The sequence below is a fragment of the Helianthus annuus genome, chromosome 10 (assembly GCF_002127325.2).
Source record: "Helianthus annuus cultivar XRQ/B chromosome 10, HanXRQr2.0-SUNRISE, whole genome shotgun sequence".
Lineage (NCBI taxonomy): Eukaryota > Viridiplantae > Streptophyta > Magnoliopsida > Asterales > Asteraceae > Helianthus > Helianthus annuus.
The window spans coordinates 174,527,152-174,548,120 of record NC_035442.2 but is presented as its reverse complement, the minus strand read 5'-3'; the positions used below and the strand labels follow the sequence as shown (position 1 = coordinate 174,548,120).

The window sequence follows — 20,969 nt, the reverse complement described above, 5'->3', positions numbered from 1 at the left end:
CACCATTAAACTTTTATACTAAAACGTGGTTTATTTTTTATTCTTTTGAACAAAGTGTTATAGAATTTCAAATATACCTTTATGACCTGTTTATTTTATCCATGTTTGGATAAAAGTTTTGTTCAAAATCAAACGTATAGAATTTAATTGATTTTATATTTTACTATAACAAACCGAACCGATATTTTCTGGTATAACATGTTCTGGTATAAATTTCATTAAAATCGAATATGTATTTATAATAGAATATTTTCTAATATCATAAATAATGTACTTATTCAAGAATGTTAGTTTTTTCACGATGTAGTGCATCACAACGTGCACAATTTTATTACTAGTTGACATCTTATAAACGTTATGTACGAAATAAAATATTATATATGTACTTATGTACTTATTGGCGTGTTTATTTTGGAAGTGTCATTATTAGAAAGTCAATTTCAACAAACTCTTTTAATAACTATAAAATTGGCATCTTTGTAATTATCACAAGAATGAAGACCAAATGTTTATCTAACAACTTATATAAGAAACATAGCCCCAACCGATCAACCATTCATCCCATCCAAAAAACAAAATAAAATAGGTTACAAAATTCAAATTCAAATCAAACAAAAAAAATGTCTCTTGTGACAAAAGCAATCCGGGAAAGTGCATCAGAAATTTATTATGGTGATGCAATTTGTCAAGAAAAATCAAGGGAATTACTAGCAGAAATGGGACTACCCAATGGTCTTTTGCCTCTAGAAGACATTGTGGAATGTGGGTATGTCAAAGACACCGGTTTTGTGTGGCTTATACAAAAGAAAGAGAAGAAACACAAGTTTGAAAAGATCGGGAAGGTTACCGCGTATGAAAAAGAGGTAACCGCATACATAGAGAAGTTCAAGATTAAGAAACTCACGGGTGTTAAGTCTAAGGAGCTTTTGATGTGGATCGCACCAAGTGAGATAAGTGTTGACAATCCACCCACGGGAAAGATAAATTTTAAGGCCGCTTCGGGCCTTCAAAGATCTTTTCCGGTGTCGGCTTTTCAACTTGATGATGTGAAGAAAGATGTTGGAGGTGCGAGTGTGGCTAAGGATGCCCAAGTGAAGGAGGTTTGAGCAAGTGATGAATCTTGATATAATGTATGACAATGAAGTAATATTTATGATCACTTTCATTATATAATGTTGTACTATCTTTTCAAAAATAAACTTCTAATGCTTCATGACTTGTTTTTAGCATGAAGAAATGTGTTTGTCTCACTACAAAATAGTAAGAATAAACCAAGTTTAGGTCGTCACATAAATTAATCTCTTTTCACCAAAGGGCTTTTAGTCTAATGGTATACAGGTATGTAAAATAGCACCAAGTGGTCAAAGGTTTGAGTCCCACTGTAGACAATAGTGTAGAACTAAAAGTAGATCAAATTGTTGTTAAAAGAGACATAAATCACTTTTCCTTATTATTCCGGGCCATTAAACCCATTTCTGTAATACGCTAAATACCGTTTAGGAATTGCTTAATATCCCGAATAAGCTGAGTAAGCACCAACATAATAGATGAGATTGCGTTTGAAGCATTTCATCGAGCAGATAGAGTGCATCGAGTGAAATAAGAAAACTTAAAACAAAGATTTGGAGTATGATGCGCACCATCATTTTAAAATTTGTTGTATCATAGTTATAAAACATTAGCATCAGAGTTCTAAATATATAACAACTATATTATTATGATGCATTGAACTTATACATTGATAAAAATGGTGTACCATAATTTAAATAAAAATATATAGTTACTTTATATATAAAAACATTATTTGTTAGTATTTTACATCCTTATTTCAAAAATGTATTTACATTAAGCATTCCTAAGGTTGTGTGTTATACATGCAATATGGCATTGAGGGGATGTTGACATGGAGGTGGGGATCAAGGGAACAACACGTCCCTGGTGCGAGAGAGAAGGGGAGCGGTGTGGAGGGGATGGATGTCCCGCTTGTTACGCACAACAAATAAGGTTTTGAAATGTTGTTGGGTAGAAATCTGATGTGGAAGTCGGAGATGGCGGGGAACACCACGCCCTTTGTGGGGGATACAAATAACATCTCACGAAACCATAACACATGGCCTAACACAACACCCAATCCACCAAAATCATACTCAAATATGTGTTCGAAGTCATGATTAAGAAGATTAAACTAGTATCATAATGTTTACCAACAACATAAACGCTTCTGGTTAGCCATTAATACTTCATACCTAACTACATGAAACTTAAAGCAACCAACACAAAAAGTACGTTGACAATAGTTCACTAGTAGCTTTTTGTTTGTTTTATAAGACCAAGTATTTTAATTCTTTTAGAATGGTCAATAGATGAGAGCAGCTATAAATTTAATCACATCAAACTCTTGATAGATGGTGCCTACAATACCATCTATAAGTTAGAAGCTCCCAAAAAAAAGTTAGAAATGGCATTTAGGTAATTACCACAAGAAATAAAACCAATTCATATTAACCTCATAATAAAATCCCAATGGCTATTAAAACCAAATAAAAAATGTCATAAAAAATGTCTCTTGTGACACAAGACAATAGGGCTAGCGCACATACATTTACCACGGTGATGCAATTTGTCAAGAAAAATCAAAGCTTCTACTCAAAGAAATGGGACTACCAAATGGTCTCCTCACTTTAGAAGACATTGAGGAATTTGGGTACGTCAAAAACACCGGCTTTGTGTGGCTTAGACAAAAGAAACCGAACAAAACCAAAAATGAAAAGGCCGGGACAGTTTCATCACAAGCAACTAAAGTAACTACTTACGTAGAAAAGTTCAAGATCAAGAAACTAACAGGTGTTAAAGCTAGAGATCTCATGATGTGTGGTTTACAATTAGTGAGGTCAGTGTTGACAATCCGCCCACATGAAATATCACTTTTTAAACGAGTTCTGACATTGGAAAATCTTTTCCTGTGTCGGATTTTAAAATAGATAACATAAAGAAGGATATACGAGGTGTGGATGAGACTAAAGGTGCCAATATTAAAGAGGTTTGAGCAAGTGTTTACATTTCATAAATAACAATGAAGTTTTTGTTGATGAATTTCATTTTAAGTTGTATCATCATATATATAATTAAAGATTAAATGTTTAGGGCTCTAATTTTAATAGAATCATGAACTTTTATAGTTAAGTTACATGTCACGAACTGATTCGAGTTATAAAAGAGCCGAGTTTGAGCATAACTTCTAGCTCAATGAGAGATTTGAGTCAAAAGTAACATGCTAGCTCGTATAGTAGTTTTGGGTTTAAGCTTGAGTTGAGTCTGGCTCAACTCGTATGTAACCTTATATGCGATTATTTGACAACTAAGTGTATCTTCTATGTATTTTATACATAAGGTAATACATTGGCCCTTGATTAAGAAAAGAACCATAATTTTTCGTTGTTGACTTAAGAGTGTGTGTGTTGGGGGCGAGTCATCTTACCCATCCTTGACACCCTCTTTTATCAACATCAGCGTTACATCATAGTTTTCCATTCCATATCTAACCATCTTTAAACCATGAAAATGTCCATCTTTCGCATCCCTCAATTTTAGGGTTATACTTGAGTTTGTTTGGTAGAACATCACTCTCTCTCTCATCCACTCCCCTCTCCTGCATTGCTAGGCATGCACTTTCCAAATTCATCGGTCTTTACCATACCCAACGGGTTTCGTTGTTGGTGTTCCCTAGTTGTGCCGTGTATCCACATAGGCCACCCACACCGTACCGCTCCCAATTCCCCGAGCCTAGACTCATAATTCAAACATTACTAAACTTATATCAATTTATATCCATCCCCAAACCAATCTAACTATTATAATAAAAGAAACCAACTTTTGGACACGTGTCATTCATTGAAGGTATCCTCAAATTTATATTTATCTAAATAAATAAATAATAAATTAATATAAAATCTTATCATACTTTAATAAAATATTATCCTCAAATCTAAATTGTTAATTTAATATATTTTTAAAACAAATACCTCTCTTATCTACTTATCTTATATTAAATATATAAATAATAAACTAATATTAAATGTTATCCTAATTATTTAAAAACATAACTTTTTTTTATTATTTGGTATACAAAATTATGTTTGACGTTTTTAGTATTTAATATACAAAATTACATTTATTTAGTATATAATTTTTTTTATTATTTGGTAGATTTTTCAACCCGACTATACATGGGTTTTTTTTAAAGATACGACGTTTTTAGTATTTAATATACAAAAATACATTTATTTAATCTGTGTAATACACATGGTTTTTAAAGATATAACTCTTTTTTATATCTATTCAATACGTGTAATATACGGGGTTTTTAAGAATGTAATTTTTTATTATTTGGTAGATTTATTCAACCCGATTATACACGGGTTTTTTTTAAAGATACGCTGTTTTTAGTATTTAGTATACAAAATTAAATTTATTTAATCTGTGTAATACACATGGTTTTTAAAGATATAACTTTTTTTTATTATTTGATATATAAAATTACATTTATTTAACCCGTATAATATACAAGGTTCATAAAGATATAAGTTCTTATTATTTAATATATAAAATTACATTTATTCAACCCGTGTAATACACGGGGTTCTAACCTAGTAAGTTACTAATTGAATTGATTTATAAATTTATAAATTGGTCCGTGGATGTAAAGTATTAGAAGTTTAGAACTAAAATCATTAAATGAATGAACTGAATCATAAGTTCATAACTAAATGCAAGTAACTGTATATTTTAATTTTATACGATAGTCAAAATTTTATAACTTATTACCTAATTTTCTTGTTTCAAATGTAATAAAAAATGGTGATTGATGATACGTTGATAGGTAACCTAAACAAGAGTAAAAATATACAACTTAAATTCCGATTTAGCTTCAAGTTTTATTACATTATTTTTAAATATAACTTGAAAATGAAATAAAAAAATTCCCACCAAAATTAGTAAAATCATTTTGCAATTGACTCACACAAGCCATGTCCCCTTATCCCGCCCGTCACCTTCTAATCTGTTGTATGTCGAAATAAGGGGTTGTTTGGCAATTTCTGAATGGTTAAGTGTTGAACAAGTAAGAGATCTGAATCATTAATGCTGAACCAGTAAGAGGTCTGAACCATTAAGATTCTGTATAATGCTTTACCGTTCAGAGGCAAATGTCTGACAAGTTCAGATTAGAGGTCTTAACCATTCAGACTCTGTATAAATCATAACCATTCAGAGGCAAATGTCTGAATCATTCAGACATCTGCTCGTGAAACAAACAGTCTGAACCATTAAGTGCTGAAGCAGTAAGAGGACTGAATCATTAAGAGCCTCATTAAGAGGTAAACAAACAGCCCCTAACATTCTAAAATAATATTTATTTAACATAGTGTTATCATAACAATATTTTTCTATGCGTCCAGGTATCTCATAGTCTATAGAGTTGTGCTAAACGTATTCATTTCATTCTATTTTTTTACTCAACCGATCCTCCTCCTTAGTTGTTCAACCTTTTCAAATCATTCATACGCTCATATACCACTTTTTATACGCTCATACACCACTTCTATATGCCCATACCCATATAAAAGTGTCATACCCGGTATACATTTGTTTATATAGGGGTACGTTTAGCCACAAATAATTACGTGGCTCTTCTTGGAACACAAGATCCCTATCTTTGTTTTCTTCTTCCGCGATTCCTATGATTCTTATCGAATTGATGGCGACTTTCGATCTCCTGCCTTCCTTTCGTTAGCCTATCTTCTTCATAATTACTACTTTCTTTCATAGAATTGCTTCTATGAAGACTATGAAGTATTGTTCTTAGTTAAGTGGAAATGTGGAATCCTATTATTGTTCGAACTAAGACCCTGTGTAATGGGGCGTTTTTTTTAAAAAAAATTCAAAAAAAACGCTTGAAAACGCCCATGTACCATTACATGGGGCGTTTTTTTAAGCAAAAAATCAAAAAATGCCCCTTTAGCGTTTTATAAACCACGCCCAACACCCTTTGCCTTTGTCCAATCAGATTTCATCCCCCTTGTCCTATCCAATAAGATTTTTTCTTTTTTTTTTCTTTTTTTTATTTAATGCCCCAATAATGCCCAATAATGCCCCATCCCCACTACACCCATTTTTCTAAAACGCCCAATAATGCCCCTTTGCTGACTGGACCGCCACGTGGCGTAAAATGCCCACACTTGGGGGCATTATTTTCCCCTTCCACTACACATGGTCTAATAATGGAACTAGTGATAGATGATATCAGCCAATCAAAACCAATGTTCAATTGGTGGGTCTCACTTTTGTCGGCCAGTAATAAAATCAAACCAAATGCCCCATTATAAAGACTACATTGGAAGAGTTTTTTTGAAATGTAGTTTTCAATGATGTGGTGTTGATCTAATGAATTATTAAGCTAGTTTAGAGATTTCTCTAGTGGAATGGCCGGTACGATACCAGGAGTCGAAAGTGCTCGGAGGAGGAGGTTCCATGGAGGGTCCGATTCTTCGTTTACCATTAATTTAGGTTATCGATCCACGAGGAGCAGGGACTTTTATAATACTCACCTCACCACCACTTCGTTTTTGGTAAAGATTAATGTTGTGTTACTATGAATTTACTCACTAGATGTTGTGTTTGATATGATTAATATTATTGTGACAAGTAATTAGTTTGTCACTTTGTCATGCTTGAAAATAGCAAACATGTATGATAAACAACTCAGATCAAGATGGGAAGCTTGGTTGTGTAGCTAGAAAAGCCAAAGAAAGACTTGATGAGAGGCTAAGAAGCCACAGGAAATCAGAAACCAACAGGTACAATCCTAACCACTAATTTTAACGGTCATGGCGTATGTTAGCATATCACTTCATCACTTGCTAACATGCGCTTGTGACATCAACAAAACTTATAAAAGTTGTCATCTTTGGTTACCCTTTTCTATTATCTGATATGGGTTTCCATTTTTGGAGCTGATTTTGTATCAAAAGTAGCCAAGAAAGATCTAGGGGTGCAAGTCTTGTTAAAGAAATTGAGAGAAAGCCAAGTAGTTCTATGGTGGTTGGAGATTTGCAAATGGAGGGTTTTGGCTTGAAAAGAAGTGGATCAAAGAAGTTCAGTTGGGGGAAGATGGGGTTGATTTGGAAATCATCAGAACAAGACGAGTGTGTTGTTTGTTTGGAGAAGTTTAAAGTCGGCGAGAAGCTTGATCGTTTGCCTTGCGCGCATCGCTTCCATTCCGTGTGTTTGTTACCATGGTTAGAGAGCCATGCACACTGTCCATGTTGTAGAATGAGTGTTCTAGGTTCAAATTAATTGGTTTGTTACTTTGTTGTGCTTATGAGTTATGAAGCTTGTAGTTTACTCTTGTAATGAGCTTGTAATATGGGTTGTAATGTTTGTGACACAAGTATCTTTGTTGTACGTGAATGTTGCTAAATGTGATAAGGAAAAGGAATTATCAAAGTGCATCATGATGAAAATTTAGAAAGAAAAAAGTTGAATTGTGAATTTGTATTGTTGTAGTTGGAGGGTAGTCAGTCAAGTGGACCTATAGTATTTAATTTAGTGGTGGTACAATAATGTATGTCCAAATCAAGAAAACCTAAATATCATGGCTGGATGATGTGTGGATCGATGGGGACGTTAGGGTAAGGCACTCACATTTTTTTCAAAACTATTATTATTCTGAAAATTAAGTATAACTAGTGGTATGAAAACCGGTGCGTTGCGCCGGTAGATTCTCCATGTTACGCGACACGAATCTGATTGGTATCACTTCATCTCGTTAGGTTAGAGTAGTGACGTTCGTTATAGCAACCGAAAAAGGAAAAATAAAAAAAAATAAAATCGTGATATGACCAAAAGAATATCAACATGTAATCTACATCGGTTGAAAACAATTGTTTGGTAGTAATCGGTTCGGTTCGTCAGGGTACCACCACAATACTGGCATGCACTCATATAGCATATATATAAAAAAACAAAATGTACATTTTCTTTTAAATGCACTCGGCTCTCAACAAAATTTACAACGAAACGCTTGAAAAAAAGTTACAGTACCGACGCTGTACCGACGCTCGTTATAGCAACCGAAAAAGGAAAAACAAAAAAATAAAATCGTGATATAACTAAAAGAATATCAACATGTGTTCTACATCGATTGAAAACAATTGTTTGACAGTAATCGGTACGGTTCGTCAGGGTACCACCACAATACTGGCATGCACTCATATAGCATATATAAAAAAACAAAATGTACACTCTATTTTGAATGCACTCTCCTCTTAACAAAATTTACAATGAAATGCCTGAAGAAGAAGCAAAGTTACAAATTTAGTTTTTTTTTAATTATATAGCACACATAAAGAAAATAACAAAAAAAAAAAAGATGACACGTGGCAACGTTTTAATGAGTCAACCGCCATGTAGCAACTTCTTAATAGATCTAATACTATTCATTAGCTTTGTTTTTTAATTATAAAATAAAAATAATAATATATCATTAATTCGTAAATCTCCACTGTGTAGAATTTAAAATCAAAATGGTATCAATCAAAATAATGAAACTATTATTATCGTGAAAAGTATATAATATCATTAATTCGTAAATCTCCACTGTATAGAATTTAAAATCAAAGTCGTATCCATCAAAATCATGAAATTTAGTATTATATCATTAAAGTTAGAAAGGGGTTCCAGATTAGTTTCAATACAATGCTTAATGGTTCTCGTAAGTCTAGACAAATCAAATTTTATTCATGTTTTAAATTGAACGAGTCCAAAAAACTCGTTTCTTTAAGCTCGTTCGGATTTAATTCAGAAAAAAACTCGCTCGATATGGCTCGGTTCAAAATTGAGCAAAGCCGGCTCGACTCATTTAGAAAGCGAGCCTAGCTCGGCTCAGTTCGTAACGAGCCGGATTGGATTGGTTTGGCTCGCTCATTAACTCGGCTCGGTTTGGTTCAAATTGTTTTACTTTTGATATATATCATTTTATATAATTAATACAACATATTATAAAAATAGCTATTATTTGGGATATTTAGGTGTGGAGTTGCATATCTATGACATATTCAGGGGTTGATTAGGATGATAATAAACTATTTTGTATTTCGTTGAAACTTATTTCGTATTTGGTTGAACTTTATTTTGGTTTGTAATGTATTAAATTAAACTTATTTTAGATATATTTATTTGAACGATTGAATGATATTTTAGATCACTGAATTTTAAAAACTATATATTAAATTTTCTTCTTAAATTTGAGTCTAATCAGACTGATCCGAGCTAGCTCGGTTAAAAACCAAGCCGAAGGTTTCAAATCCTAGCTGAGCCAGCTCAATTTATAATCGAGCTCAATTTATAATCGAGCTGATCCCGAACTTGCCCAAACTTGCTTCACCTCGGCTCATAAACAACCCTATTTCTAGTCATCTTGCTTTTATCCTGTTGAAACAAGTATGAATCCGTCAATTATTTGATCAACTCTATATCATAAATATACTAATTCATTTAAATCTATTTTTTAGGGGAATTAGTCTGTAATAATCTCAACTACAGGCCATTGGCCATTGACAGTTTCACATTTGAATATTCCCCCCACCAGTCTCATCTTTCACCTATTTTTCCTACACCGGTCCCCGTGAAAAAGACTTAATGGAGTTAAGTTTTTATCCAAATTACAAACAGATTTTTACGGCTTTTGATCAGAACAACGATATAAGTCCATTTATGTAAAACTTACCTCGAAATGGTGCTCTAAGATACACCTAAAATTTATACATAAAAAGTAACACTACGTTATATTGTCATATATTCTATAACGTTATGCCGATTATATGATTTGTCGTGGTAAACAACAAATGTTGATAGGTGCCTTGAATTATTTTGTCTCGTTGCTACACAAAATCACATAAATTTATAGATATATATTTAATTATTTGAAAAAACAAAAGGTCCTTACATATACCTAACGTCAAAGTAAAAACCCGATTTACATAAATATGAGTTTTACTGGTTTATGGCGAGTTTGATACGTCTTTCATGTATTGACTCTGAGACTGTTTGACGTTTGAAGGGGTATGGTCCCAAAACGACCATTACCCGCATCAAACAAACCCCTACCAGTAAGCAAACCGCACCCATGCGGTCACATCCTTCGAACCCATTCGGTCCGAAGATGAATAGCTTGACCTAAGTACAAAAGAAGATGAACATATCGATGCGGCTGGCACCGCATCATATGACCATTTTCGTCACGACAAGGGAAGCGAGCAAATAGTCTCCACATACGATGATGCGGCCAACACCGCATCTCGCGTGTTTCTTGATCACAAGCAGGAGACGCGGTAACTTCAGGCGTTACCGCATGCAGCGATGCGGCTCGCACCGCACCCTGCATATCCAACAAGTGGACTGACACGCCATGCAAGTGGCTGACACCACGAGGCAAGTGGCACCGGCGACAGTCCCCTGTCAGAGCTATTAAAGCAATGGGCTGACGTGGCGTAACCCCCACGGCCGGCGAGACTGACACACCTGCAACGGTGCAGCTCGTCGTCAGCCCATCCATCAATCTCCTCCTTCACTCCTCGGCTATAAATACCGACCCCAAACCAGGTTTGAGGTATCTCTTCACAACTCTCTCACTACTACTATCCTGCTTTGCTTCCCAAGCAAACTACTGATTCTCACGCCGGAGAGTGGTAACAAGGAGCACCCCTCACCCCATCCTCCTTGTTACGAGTCACGGCTTGTTTCCTTGTGCAGGAGATCATCCACCGGTGACCCAGCCAGCGATCTCCGAGAGGAAGGGATTAACCCTTCTTGACGAGACCAGTGTGTTAACCCTGCCCGGTTAACCATTGTTTCATCATTGGCGCCCACCGCTACTATTAGCACTTTTTAATCCATCCCTCTCCCTCTCAAGATCGTGACTGATAACCAAAACACCAATGCGGATAATCCAAATCCCCCGGTCCCAACAGGGGTCCACCCTTCGACCCCCCAACCCGTACACATTGGCACGTCCACCCAAAGGATCCCATCCTTTGCGTTCGGACACGATTTATCACAGGCCCCAACTGTGCTCCCACCAGGCGTAGACTTACACTCCTGGTACCAACAGCAGACTGACCTGCTGGTAGCGGCTTACAACCGCGCTTGTACGGAAGCAAACGTACAAGCTGGGCCTACTCCAATACAACACACACCTGCCAACCGTATACTCCAATACGATGGCAGGTTACACTCACGTCCGGCTTCCAGAAGCCGACATGACGACCGTGGATCATCTTACTGTTCGGTCAATACACTCAACGAGGATACTTCCTCATATGAGTCCCGCTCCAGAGGGCCAGTGCATACCCGCCTGGGCCCCTATGGCGAAGATAGGAGGCGGTCAGCCTCCAGGCGCGGCCCAGGCATCCAGAGCCGACTGGGCCCGCAACCTTACACGGAAGGGTACGGTCATACCGACCCTGACGATCAAACCTACCGTGGGGAGTCTCACGACACCAGCAGCAGACCGGGGGGACGCAACTATGTTCCTCCCAGTCACCCCCGCACTACATACCTCAGGGCGGCAAAGCGCCCTGTGCACGAACCATACAGGCCAAGGGCCGCGGCCGAAAATTCAAAATTCGTCCCGCACATCGCCAACGCCGATATCACCACGACAAAATTCCCAGTCAACATTGGGAAATACAGTGGCTCGACCGACCCGGACGACCACATGAACATCTTCACAGGCGCAGGCGTCAATGGCAGGTGGGACGAACCCACCTGGTGCAATTTTTTCCCCCAGACCCTCATCGGTCTGGCGAGGGCATGGTTTGATTCTTTGCCAGTGGGATCACTGGATTCTTTCGAGGACTTGCGCGCCAAGTTCCTCGCCCATTTTAGCCAGCAGCGACGCCACGAACGCGATTCGTTGGACGTCATGAACATCTGGCGAAGGGATGACGAATCGCTCGAGGCATTCGTCATCCGTTACAATAAAGAATGCCTAGAGATAGGCGACGTGGCGGACCAAATGGCGCGAAACCATTTTATTCGGGCCGTCAAAGACAGAGAGATGATCATGACCATCTCTGGCAAGGAGGGGTTGCCTAAAAAATGGGAGGATGTTATGACCGCAGTCAAGACATATGCCCAGACACAGCGGTCGCTCGAACCGCACGTTAAAAAGGCAAAACCCCAAGCCGAAACATCCCACCAAGGGTCCAAACGTAACAACAAACGAAACCGGGATGCAGGCAATCGGGATATTACTAAACCGTATTTCCCGCAACCCAACACGTTTGACCCACAATGCTACAACCCTGCCCGAGACACTCGGGCACCAAGAAAAGAATCTCGGGACCGCAAATGGACCGAGATCAACCAGTCGCCAAGAGAGGTCCTCCTCGCAGACCCACAATTCTTGCGACCGGCCCAACCAATGAAGTCCAAGAAAAGTCAGGACCTCACACTATACTGTGAGTACCACAAGGACTCGGGCCACACCACCAACAACTGCATCAGTCTCCGGCTGGAGATTGAGCGGGCGTTGAAAGAGGGGAAACTGCAACACCTTTTGCCAGGTGGACAAAAGCCCACCAAGCATATCACCCCTCACAACGAAGGTACCTCCTCCGGAAAGAAAGCCATGTACGTGGCTTCCACCCACATGATCTACGGAGGCAAGGGTAGGCCGCGCAAAGCGGCACGAAGACCGGACAATGATTGGAAAGACGAGCAAGTCGTCTTCCCAAAAGTCCGAGGCGGACCGCGTGATAGACGCGCCGTCGTCATTTCAGGCCAGCTGGCCCATTACTGCACCGAGCGTCTGTTCATCGACCCGGGCAGTACATCCGATATAATCTACGAGCAATGCTTCAATCAATTTGACCAAAAGGACAAAGATCGGTTGCAAGCCGTAGATTACCCGCTGGCCGGATTCGCAGGGTAAACAGTCTTTCCCCTAGGTCAAATTACATTTCCCGTGCGTCTTACCAATGGTAAACACACGCGGACAGAGGAGGTAAACTTCATGGTTTTACCCCACACCTCCAATTATGACGTCCTCCTTGGGAGAGAATCCCAAGGAGATTTCAATATGATCACATCCGTCCCCCACTCCGCGGTTGGTTTCCCAACCGCATCGGGGGTTGCAATCATCTACGCCCGCAAGGACGTCATGATGACAGACGAAGCACGTCCGACAAAGGTCGCAAGGCCCACCCCCGTCGACCAACCGGAAAAATGGGTTCTCAACCCAACGCATCCGGAACAGAAGGTCACATTGGGTCACGCCTTATCCTCGACCACCAGAGCGCACCTGAAGCAGCTCCTCTTCAGGAACCAAGACATCTTCGCGTGGACTCCCGCAGACATGACAGGGGTCCCACGCGAAATAGCGCAGCACTATTTGAATACCAAACCAGGTATAAAGCCAGTGATCCAAGGCCAACGCCACCTTGGGTCAGCTAAAAATCAGGCGATGCAAGAGCAGATCGAAGAACTGCTCTCCGCAGGTATACTGCGGGAAGTCAAGTACCAGACTTGGTTATCCAACCCTGTCATGGTAGAAAAACCATCCGGGGGCTGGCGCATGTGCGTCGATTACAAGGACCTTAACAAGGCCTGCCCCAAGGATTGTTACGCGCTTCCAGAAATCGACGAAAAGGTCGATAACCTCGCACCATTTAGGTGGAAGTGTTTCCTCGATTGCTACAAAGGGTACCACCAGGTACAAATGGCACTTGAGGATGAAGACAAAACAGCATTCCGGACCCCAACCGGAAATTACTGCTATACAAAAATGCCGTTTGGGTTGCGCAATGCGGGCTCAACCTACCAAAAACTGATGAACGACACTTTCCGCGGTCAAATAAGCAAAAGTGTCGAAATCTATATGGACGACCTGGTCGTCATGAGCATGGAGGAAGATACCATGCTCACCGATATAGAAAGAACATTCCAAACTCTGCGAAGCGTCAACATGAAGCTCAATCCAGGGAAATGCTCGTTTGGAATGGAAGAAGGCAAATTCCTTGGGTTCATCGTCACCAAAGATGGATTCAAGGTAAACCCGGAAAAAGTGCAGGCGATCGAGCGCATGCCATCGCCTGCATCGATGAAAGATATGCAACGCCTGGCCGGAAGGCTGGCGGCACTCAACAGGTTCTTGGCTAACCACGCAGCCAAGTCATACCCTTTCATCAAGACCCTGCGAAGCTGTTCAAAGAAAGAACAATTCCAGTGGACCACAGAGGCTGAGAAGGCCTTCCGGGAAATGAAGGAGTGTTTGATACAACTCCCAACACTAACCGCACCATGCAAAGATGAGCCACTCATCTTATACCTATCCGCTGCAGACAACGCAGTGGGCGCGGTATTAATAGTGGAACGAGCGGGGGTTCAAACACCCATCTATTATATCAGCAAAATGCTCAACGACCCGGAGACGAGATACTCAATAATGGAAAAATTGGTACTAGCACTGGTACATGCTTCAAGACGGTTACGACGCTACTTCGTAAACCACATCATCACAGTGCTAACCAATTACAGGATCGGCCCGATCCTGTCCAAACCCGACATCTCTGGGAGATTAGCAAAATGGGCAATTGAGCTGGGCGCACATACGATACATTACAAACCGCGCCCTGCCATTAAAGGCCAAATCTTAGCTGATTTCGCCGCTGAAGTACCAGCGGATCGCATCCAAGAATGCGAAGAATCCCAAAATCCTGCGCCCCCACCGCCCTCCTCAGAAGTATGGGCACTATTTACCGATGGTGCATCCAACGAGGAAGGCGCGGGCGCAGGTCTGCGACTCGTCAGCCCTGACGGCCAAGAGCTTACATATGCCATCCGCCTCGATTTCAAAAGCACGAACAACGAGGCAGAATATGAAGCACTATTAGCCGGGCTACGTTTAGCAGTCAAAATCGGCGTGCAACATCTGGAAGCGCACGTCGATTCTTTGTTAGTTGCGGGCCAGGTACGCGGCGACTATGCCGCCAAAGGGGATATCATGATCCTCTACCTCGAGCAAGCCCTGCAGCTAAAATCCAAATTCGCTTCATTCAATATTCGACACATTAATCGAAGCGAAAACAAATCCGCGGATGCACTATCAAAGCTTGCATCCACCAGCTTCCAACACCTGGCAAAGGAGGTACGTATCGAGATTTTGCAAAATCCTTCGGTTCCTCTACGCCAGGTCAGTGTCATCCAATACGGAACAACGTCATGGATGACACCAATTATCGCATACCTTCAGTCAGGTGTGACTCCCGAGAGCAAAACAGAGGCACGTAAGTTGCAATACAAAGCGTGCCACTATCAAATGGGAGACGGTATCTTATACCGAAAGTCATACCTCGGACCGCTCCTCCGATGCGTTAATCCACAAGATGCCACATACCTCATCCGAGAGATACATGAGGGTATATGTGGCATACATGCTGGACCACGCACGGTCGTGGCAAAAATCATGAATGCCGGGTATTACTGGCCCGGCATGCACCTGGACGCCGTCAAAGAATTACGCAAATGCATGGACTGCCAGCGCCATGCTCCAAAAACTTTGCGACCAAAGAACAATCTGGTCCCCGTCACTACTGCATGGCCTTTTCAAAAATGGGCAATCGACGTAGTGGGACCATTCCCGGACGCACCAGGTGCAGTTAAATTTATCATAGTGGCGGTTGATTACTTCACAAAATGGGTAGAGGCGAAACCACTTGCTTCCACCACTGCTATGATAACAAGAAAGTTCATTTGGGAGCACATCATCTGCCGTTTCGGTTTACCAATGTACATTGTTACCGACAACGGCACCAACTTCGCTGCCGACGAATTCCAAAAATGGCTAGAAGAGCTGAACATCAAACACATATTCTCGTCAGTCGCACACCCGCAAGGGAACGGCCAAGTCGAGAGTATAAATAAAGGCCTAGTCGAAGGAATCAAAGCACGATTGGGAACAGCCAGGCGTGGCTGGGTCGATGAACTCCCAAGCATCTTATGGGCTCACCGCACTAGCCCAAAAACAAGCAATGGGGAAACACCTTTCAGCCTCGTCTACGGGTCTGAAGCGGTGATACCCGCGGAAATGGGCCTCCCATCTCCTAGAATGTTGGCTATCGAAAAGCTAGACAACAACAGGGAACGTAGGATCGATTTGGACCTCCTAGAAGAAAGGCGCGAGAACGCCGCCATCAACGAGGCCAAATACAAATCCAAACTGGAAAAGTATTACAACGCGCGAGTCCGCGTTTGTACTTTCAATCCAGGGGACTACGTCCTACGTGACAACGAGGCATCTAACGCCGAGCGCCCAGGAAAACTTGCCCCTAAGTGGGAAGGACCCTACCTCATCAGCGAGGTCTTAGGGAAGGGCGCATACAGGTTACAAACACTAGAGGGCGAACCTATCGCCAGAACATGGAACGCACAACAGCTTAGACGCTGCTATATGTAAGCTATGTTCTTACACTCCCCATGTAACCTATCGGACCGCAGGTCATTTGCAAATAAATAAACAAGTCATTTTATACATTATTGTTTGTTTACTACTATTACAAATGCGTGTTTCCACTTCACGGTATCCAAAAAACAGATTGGCAAAATCTTCATTTACGATACCTATACAAAGTGGTAGCCACACGCAACTATTGTAATAGGCCAACACAAGGCAAAAAAGACTTAAGTGCTATCCAACCGGATAAACATATTTCTTACCTAATACAATTCCTGAGCCCAGAAAGGCAAACAATGGAATTGACACATGCTCATACCGCAATAGTATAGAGTATACTCAACCCCATTCACAATGGGTAGAGACCCGCATGCATACGTTTCAAACATACAGGAACTGACAATACTTGTATAATGGAACAAAACACCTTATATTCAAAAAATTCAGGCACCAACATGATGCTTACACAGATTTACATAAGGTTTCCTATTCTATACAAGAGGACAGCAAAAAAGGGGCACACCGGCCAACCTAAACCCTACTTTGTACCACTGGTCCCCGCATCATCTCTAGCGTTACCAGCAGCGTCGTCCTCTTCCACATCCGGATACAGCATCCGCAAGCGGTCTACATAGTCCGCGGCATCCAAACAACTGTCCAATTCCTGTATACAAGCAAGGGACGCGTCATAGAAGGAGGCCTCGGCTGCTTTCAGGTGCGACTCGGTATCCATGCCACGGAACCCCGATCGCTCATCCGTATGACTACCCTTGGTAATCACGTTCAGATGGCCAATGCAGCGGTTGTACCCTGCCTTAAAACCGGCATCCCGAGCGCGATCCCGGACCAGATTCAAACCAGCAGCAGTCTTAGGGGCATTCATAATCGCCTCGACAATCTGCAAATTCAAACCAACACGTAAGTCCCATGTGCTAGTCTACAGAAAGCTAAAACACGAAGATACTTACGCGCGAAATACCGCATGACCGCATCCATTCACGGTCAGCCTCCAACTGATTAAGGGAGGACACCAAGGCATCCTTGGCCTCCACAGCGGAGTCAGCACGTTCCTCCGCAGCAGACACGCGGGCAGTAAGATCTGTAACCGCGACTTCCCGGGCTTGAACATCAGCCTGTCAGCAATAGCAAGCAGTTCACAAGGGTAAACATTTACGAACCAGCGATGAAATATCAAGCACAGTTAAAGAGACATACCTGCAAGCTGGTAACGACTTGGTCTAAACGGAGGCGCTCTACATTTGCCTCCTCAAGGGCCTTCGCAGCACGAGCCCCGGCCTCTTTGGCCTCTTCAAGCGCCTTCAGGGCCTCGTCCTTCGCCTGCAGCGCTTTAGCCGATGCGGCCTCAGCCGCAGCTTTTTCATTGCCCAAGGCAACATTTGCCGCCTTGGCGTTTGCTAGCTCCTGCCGAGTATGAAACAGAAGATTGTTCTGCTTAGCCCAAGATTCGTTCCACTTCTTGCGCTCGTTGGATGAAATTTCCTCCCAACGCTTACGCTCATCAGCAAGGAGTTTAGCAAGGGTACGCACCTGTTTCAGTTGGGCAGTGGCAGCCCACTCAGCGGTCTGTTTCTGCTTCTCAAAAGCAGCTTTATCTTTTTCCAGCTGCTCTGCACCCGCACGAGCAGCTTGGACCAGCTTTTCCGCCTCCGCCCGCAGGCGGACAGCCTCTTCTTCACGACGGCTCAGAACTTTATAGTCTTCCAACATGGCATTCGCCACAATGGAAGTCCCTACCAACATGGTCGAGAACTGGTTTATACGCAGCTCCCGCGGTGCGGCACGAGCTCGCTCAACTTCAAAAGGGGTCCCCAGACCGCCCAAGATCTCCCTGCAGGCCGCAGGGTCGTTAGCAATATCATCCCCCTGCAATACAGTCCAGGGGGGTCGATGGTACACCACACTGCGATCCTGGGAGTAGGTGCGGTAGTAATACTCCAATTCAGACTCCCCAGGCTGAATTGAAGGCCCGTCATACCCCGCACCACCGGCAGACGAGCTGGTACCCTTATCAACCGCAGACTTCTGCGGCCCAGCATCATGCTGCCGCACTTCAGCGCCAGTTTTTTGCGGTTCAGCATCAGAATGTTGCTTCCCAGTAGCAGTGAACCGCAAACTCAAATCGTCTCCCTCATTGGGAGAGATCAGGTTGTTGGACGAGTCGACAGTATCAAATATCTGGGCCGCAGCATTCTCCGCGGTACCCTCCTTCTGCACGGTTGACTCAGGTACCACCTTGACGGGAGGCGTCGACGGCACCTCCGTTCCACCCGCACCCATGGCACGCGGAGGGGACTCCGGAGCATCGAAGATAGAAAAATCTTCATCTTGACGCTCTGCAAAAAAGTCAAATAGCTATCAGAACTAGTTACACAACAGTTAAGACTAGATAGCCTACACTTACCAACGACAACCGCAGGTTTTTTCTGCGCCGGAGCAGACCTTTTGGTTACTAGTCTCCGACGTTTGGTTTCAACACCACCAGCAGCTTTCTGCTCTGGCCTCCTCTTCTCACCAATCACAGGGGGACCCGCAGCTGTCCCTCCCGCAGCCGCCTCTTCTGCCTGCTTCTTCGCAGCACCAGAACGTGACTCCGCGGCTGTACTCAAACCCTCAAGGGTATCAGATACTATCACATAATCCTTGTGTCGACGAAAAGAGGAATGAGAGATACCTGCTGCCTGCGGCACCAGATGAGGCACAGTAGTGACCTCCTTTATCTTCTTTTGGCGAAAGCGCACGCCCTTCACAGTTTGCCTCTTCGGCACACCTTTCGCTTCAGGGTCCCCCAAGGCCCCAAGATCACCTGCATGGAATCAATACGTCAATAACACAACATGATCAACACAAGTAGCAAAGCTTCGATAGTATACCTTTGCCTACTGGCAACTCAACTGCCAGTGCAGCCGCAGTAGGCACCCGGAAGTTACTACGGATGATAGTGTTGTGATCCTGTTCACCATCCGCACAAACTACGGTCTCAACCGTACCCTCGAAATCCGGAGCAAACATCCTCCATGCGGGAGCATCTTCTGATAGTAGACACAAAAGTCAGTAACACACGTAAGGATAACGAACGTAAAGAAACAAAAAGTACGTACCACCGCTCTTTTCCCGCACCACGGGTTTCGAGTTCTTGCCCCTCCTCAACATCATACGCAACAGCCATAGTTGCGTGTTGGTCAACTTCACAGACTCAATAGTCTGCAGCTGCGGGAACCATTGCACTGATTTCAAACTGGGCATCGCAATGGTCTCTGCTATGATCGTCTCGGTCACATTCCGAAACGTCATATCCACAGCAAGGGCAGCAGACTTGATATAGAAGAACTTCTTCTTCCACATCGTCATCCCCTTAGGGGGAGTCATCAGCTTCGGGGTACCGTCTCGTTGACGGAAAGAAAAGAATCCCATGAACACCGTCATCTGATAAAACCGTCGGAAATCTCCGACGGTAGGCTCTATGCCAAGAGCACGAAAGGTAAACTCAAAATTACGAATCCGAATCATCCCAAATGGACTCACTTGAGAAATGTGGACCTTGTACCACTCCAAGATATCAACAACAAACACAGTCAACGGTAATCGGAGGTTACAATCTCCGAAGAAATCGGACCACATGGTCACGTAACCGGCCGGAGCGTCGGCACCAGTATCACCCTCTGATGGGTACCGAGCCCCATACTCCGAGGGCATTTGGACCTCAAGCATAAGGCGATCAAAGCTTTTTCTGGTCCACTTCAGCGCCGGTAATCCACCACCGGCAGCCCCCTCTTCTTCTTCTTCGGCCACTAAAGGCTGTTCAGGGTTTTCACCCTCCACATTATGTGGACTAGATGGTTCAGCCATCAAAAATATCAAAGAAACAGAAGATGGTGAACAGAAACACTAGAAACCTCACCGGAATTTCAGAAAAAATCGTCGGAGAAGACAGATGACAACTTTCTCTCAAACGGCAAATTTTTTGAATTTTCGACCAAGTGAGAGGAAACCACGAACGGTTTTCCCCTTATATACCCATCGCAATTAATGCGGAGGGAGAAAGCAAATCATCACGTTCAAAAAGAGCGTATCTTGCAACAACACGTGTCGAGCGCCGTTTTAGCTGACGGTTATCACGCGCGCGTGGCCGCCACGCGCCTGACAAAGAAGACGTTTACACTCCCTGCTACAGTGCATTTAATGCCTCGGGCAGTGTAAGTGTCCTTTCATTTCAGAACATGCAGAAACGTCTCACCAACTTCTACCAACTCACACGGGCGATCAAGCCACGTAGGCAAGAAAAAGCGACAACATTATCCATACAAACCATAAGCGGCATGCGGTTTCTCTGGTTTACCGCACCATAACCCATACCGCATGTCGTTTTTTTATATACCCTAAAAAATAGGTAGAAATATATCTATCTATACTATAAAGGGATATATTACCTTTTCCGCAT

The 20,969-nt window shown here is 42.4% G+C and overlaps 3 protein-coding genes across 4 annotated transcripts; all 3 read left to right on the top strand.

Moving 5' to 3' along the window:
- Positions 1-620: 620 nt before the first annotated feature.
- LOC110883414 lies at positions 621-1,106 on the top strand. The gene has a single exon (XM_022131177.1). It carries the CDS (start codon positions 621-623, stop codon positions 1,104-1,106), a length of 486 nt encoding a protein of 161 aa, XP_021986869.1.
- A 1,548-nt stretch (positions 1,107-2,654) lies between these two features.
- Positions 2,655-2,981, top strand: LOC110883415. The gene has a single exon (XM_022131178.1). It carries the CDS (start codon positions 2,655-2,657, stop codon positions 2,979-2,981), a length of 327 nt encoding a protein of 108 aa, XP_021986870.1.
- Positions 2,982-6,272: 3,291 nt separating this feature from the next.
- On the top strand, positions 6,273-7,508 carry LOC110886692 (probable E3 ubiquitin-protein ligase RHY1A). Of its 2 annotated transcripts, none has more exons than XM_022134533.2 (3): positions 6,273-6,626; positions 6,739-6,854; positions 7,032-7,508. In XM_022134533.2, the coding sequence occupies exons 1-3, from the start codon at positions 6,480-6,482 to the stop codon at positions 7,351-7,353; spliced, it is 585 nt and encodes a 194-aa protein (XP_021990225.1). In that variant the 5' UTR covers positions 6,273-6,479; the 3' UTR covers positions 7,354-7,508. The 2 variants fall into 2 exon arrangements, with proteins under 2 accessions (XP_021990225.1, XP_021990224.1); XM_022134532.2 differs by having other exon boundaries at positions 7,029-7,508.
- The last annotated feature ends 13,461 nt before the right edge of the window (positions 7,509-20,969 follow it).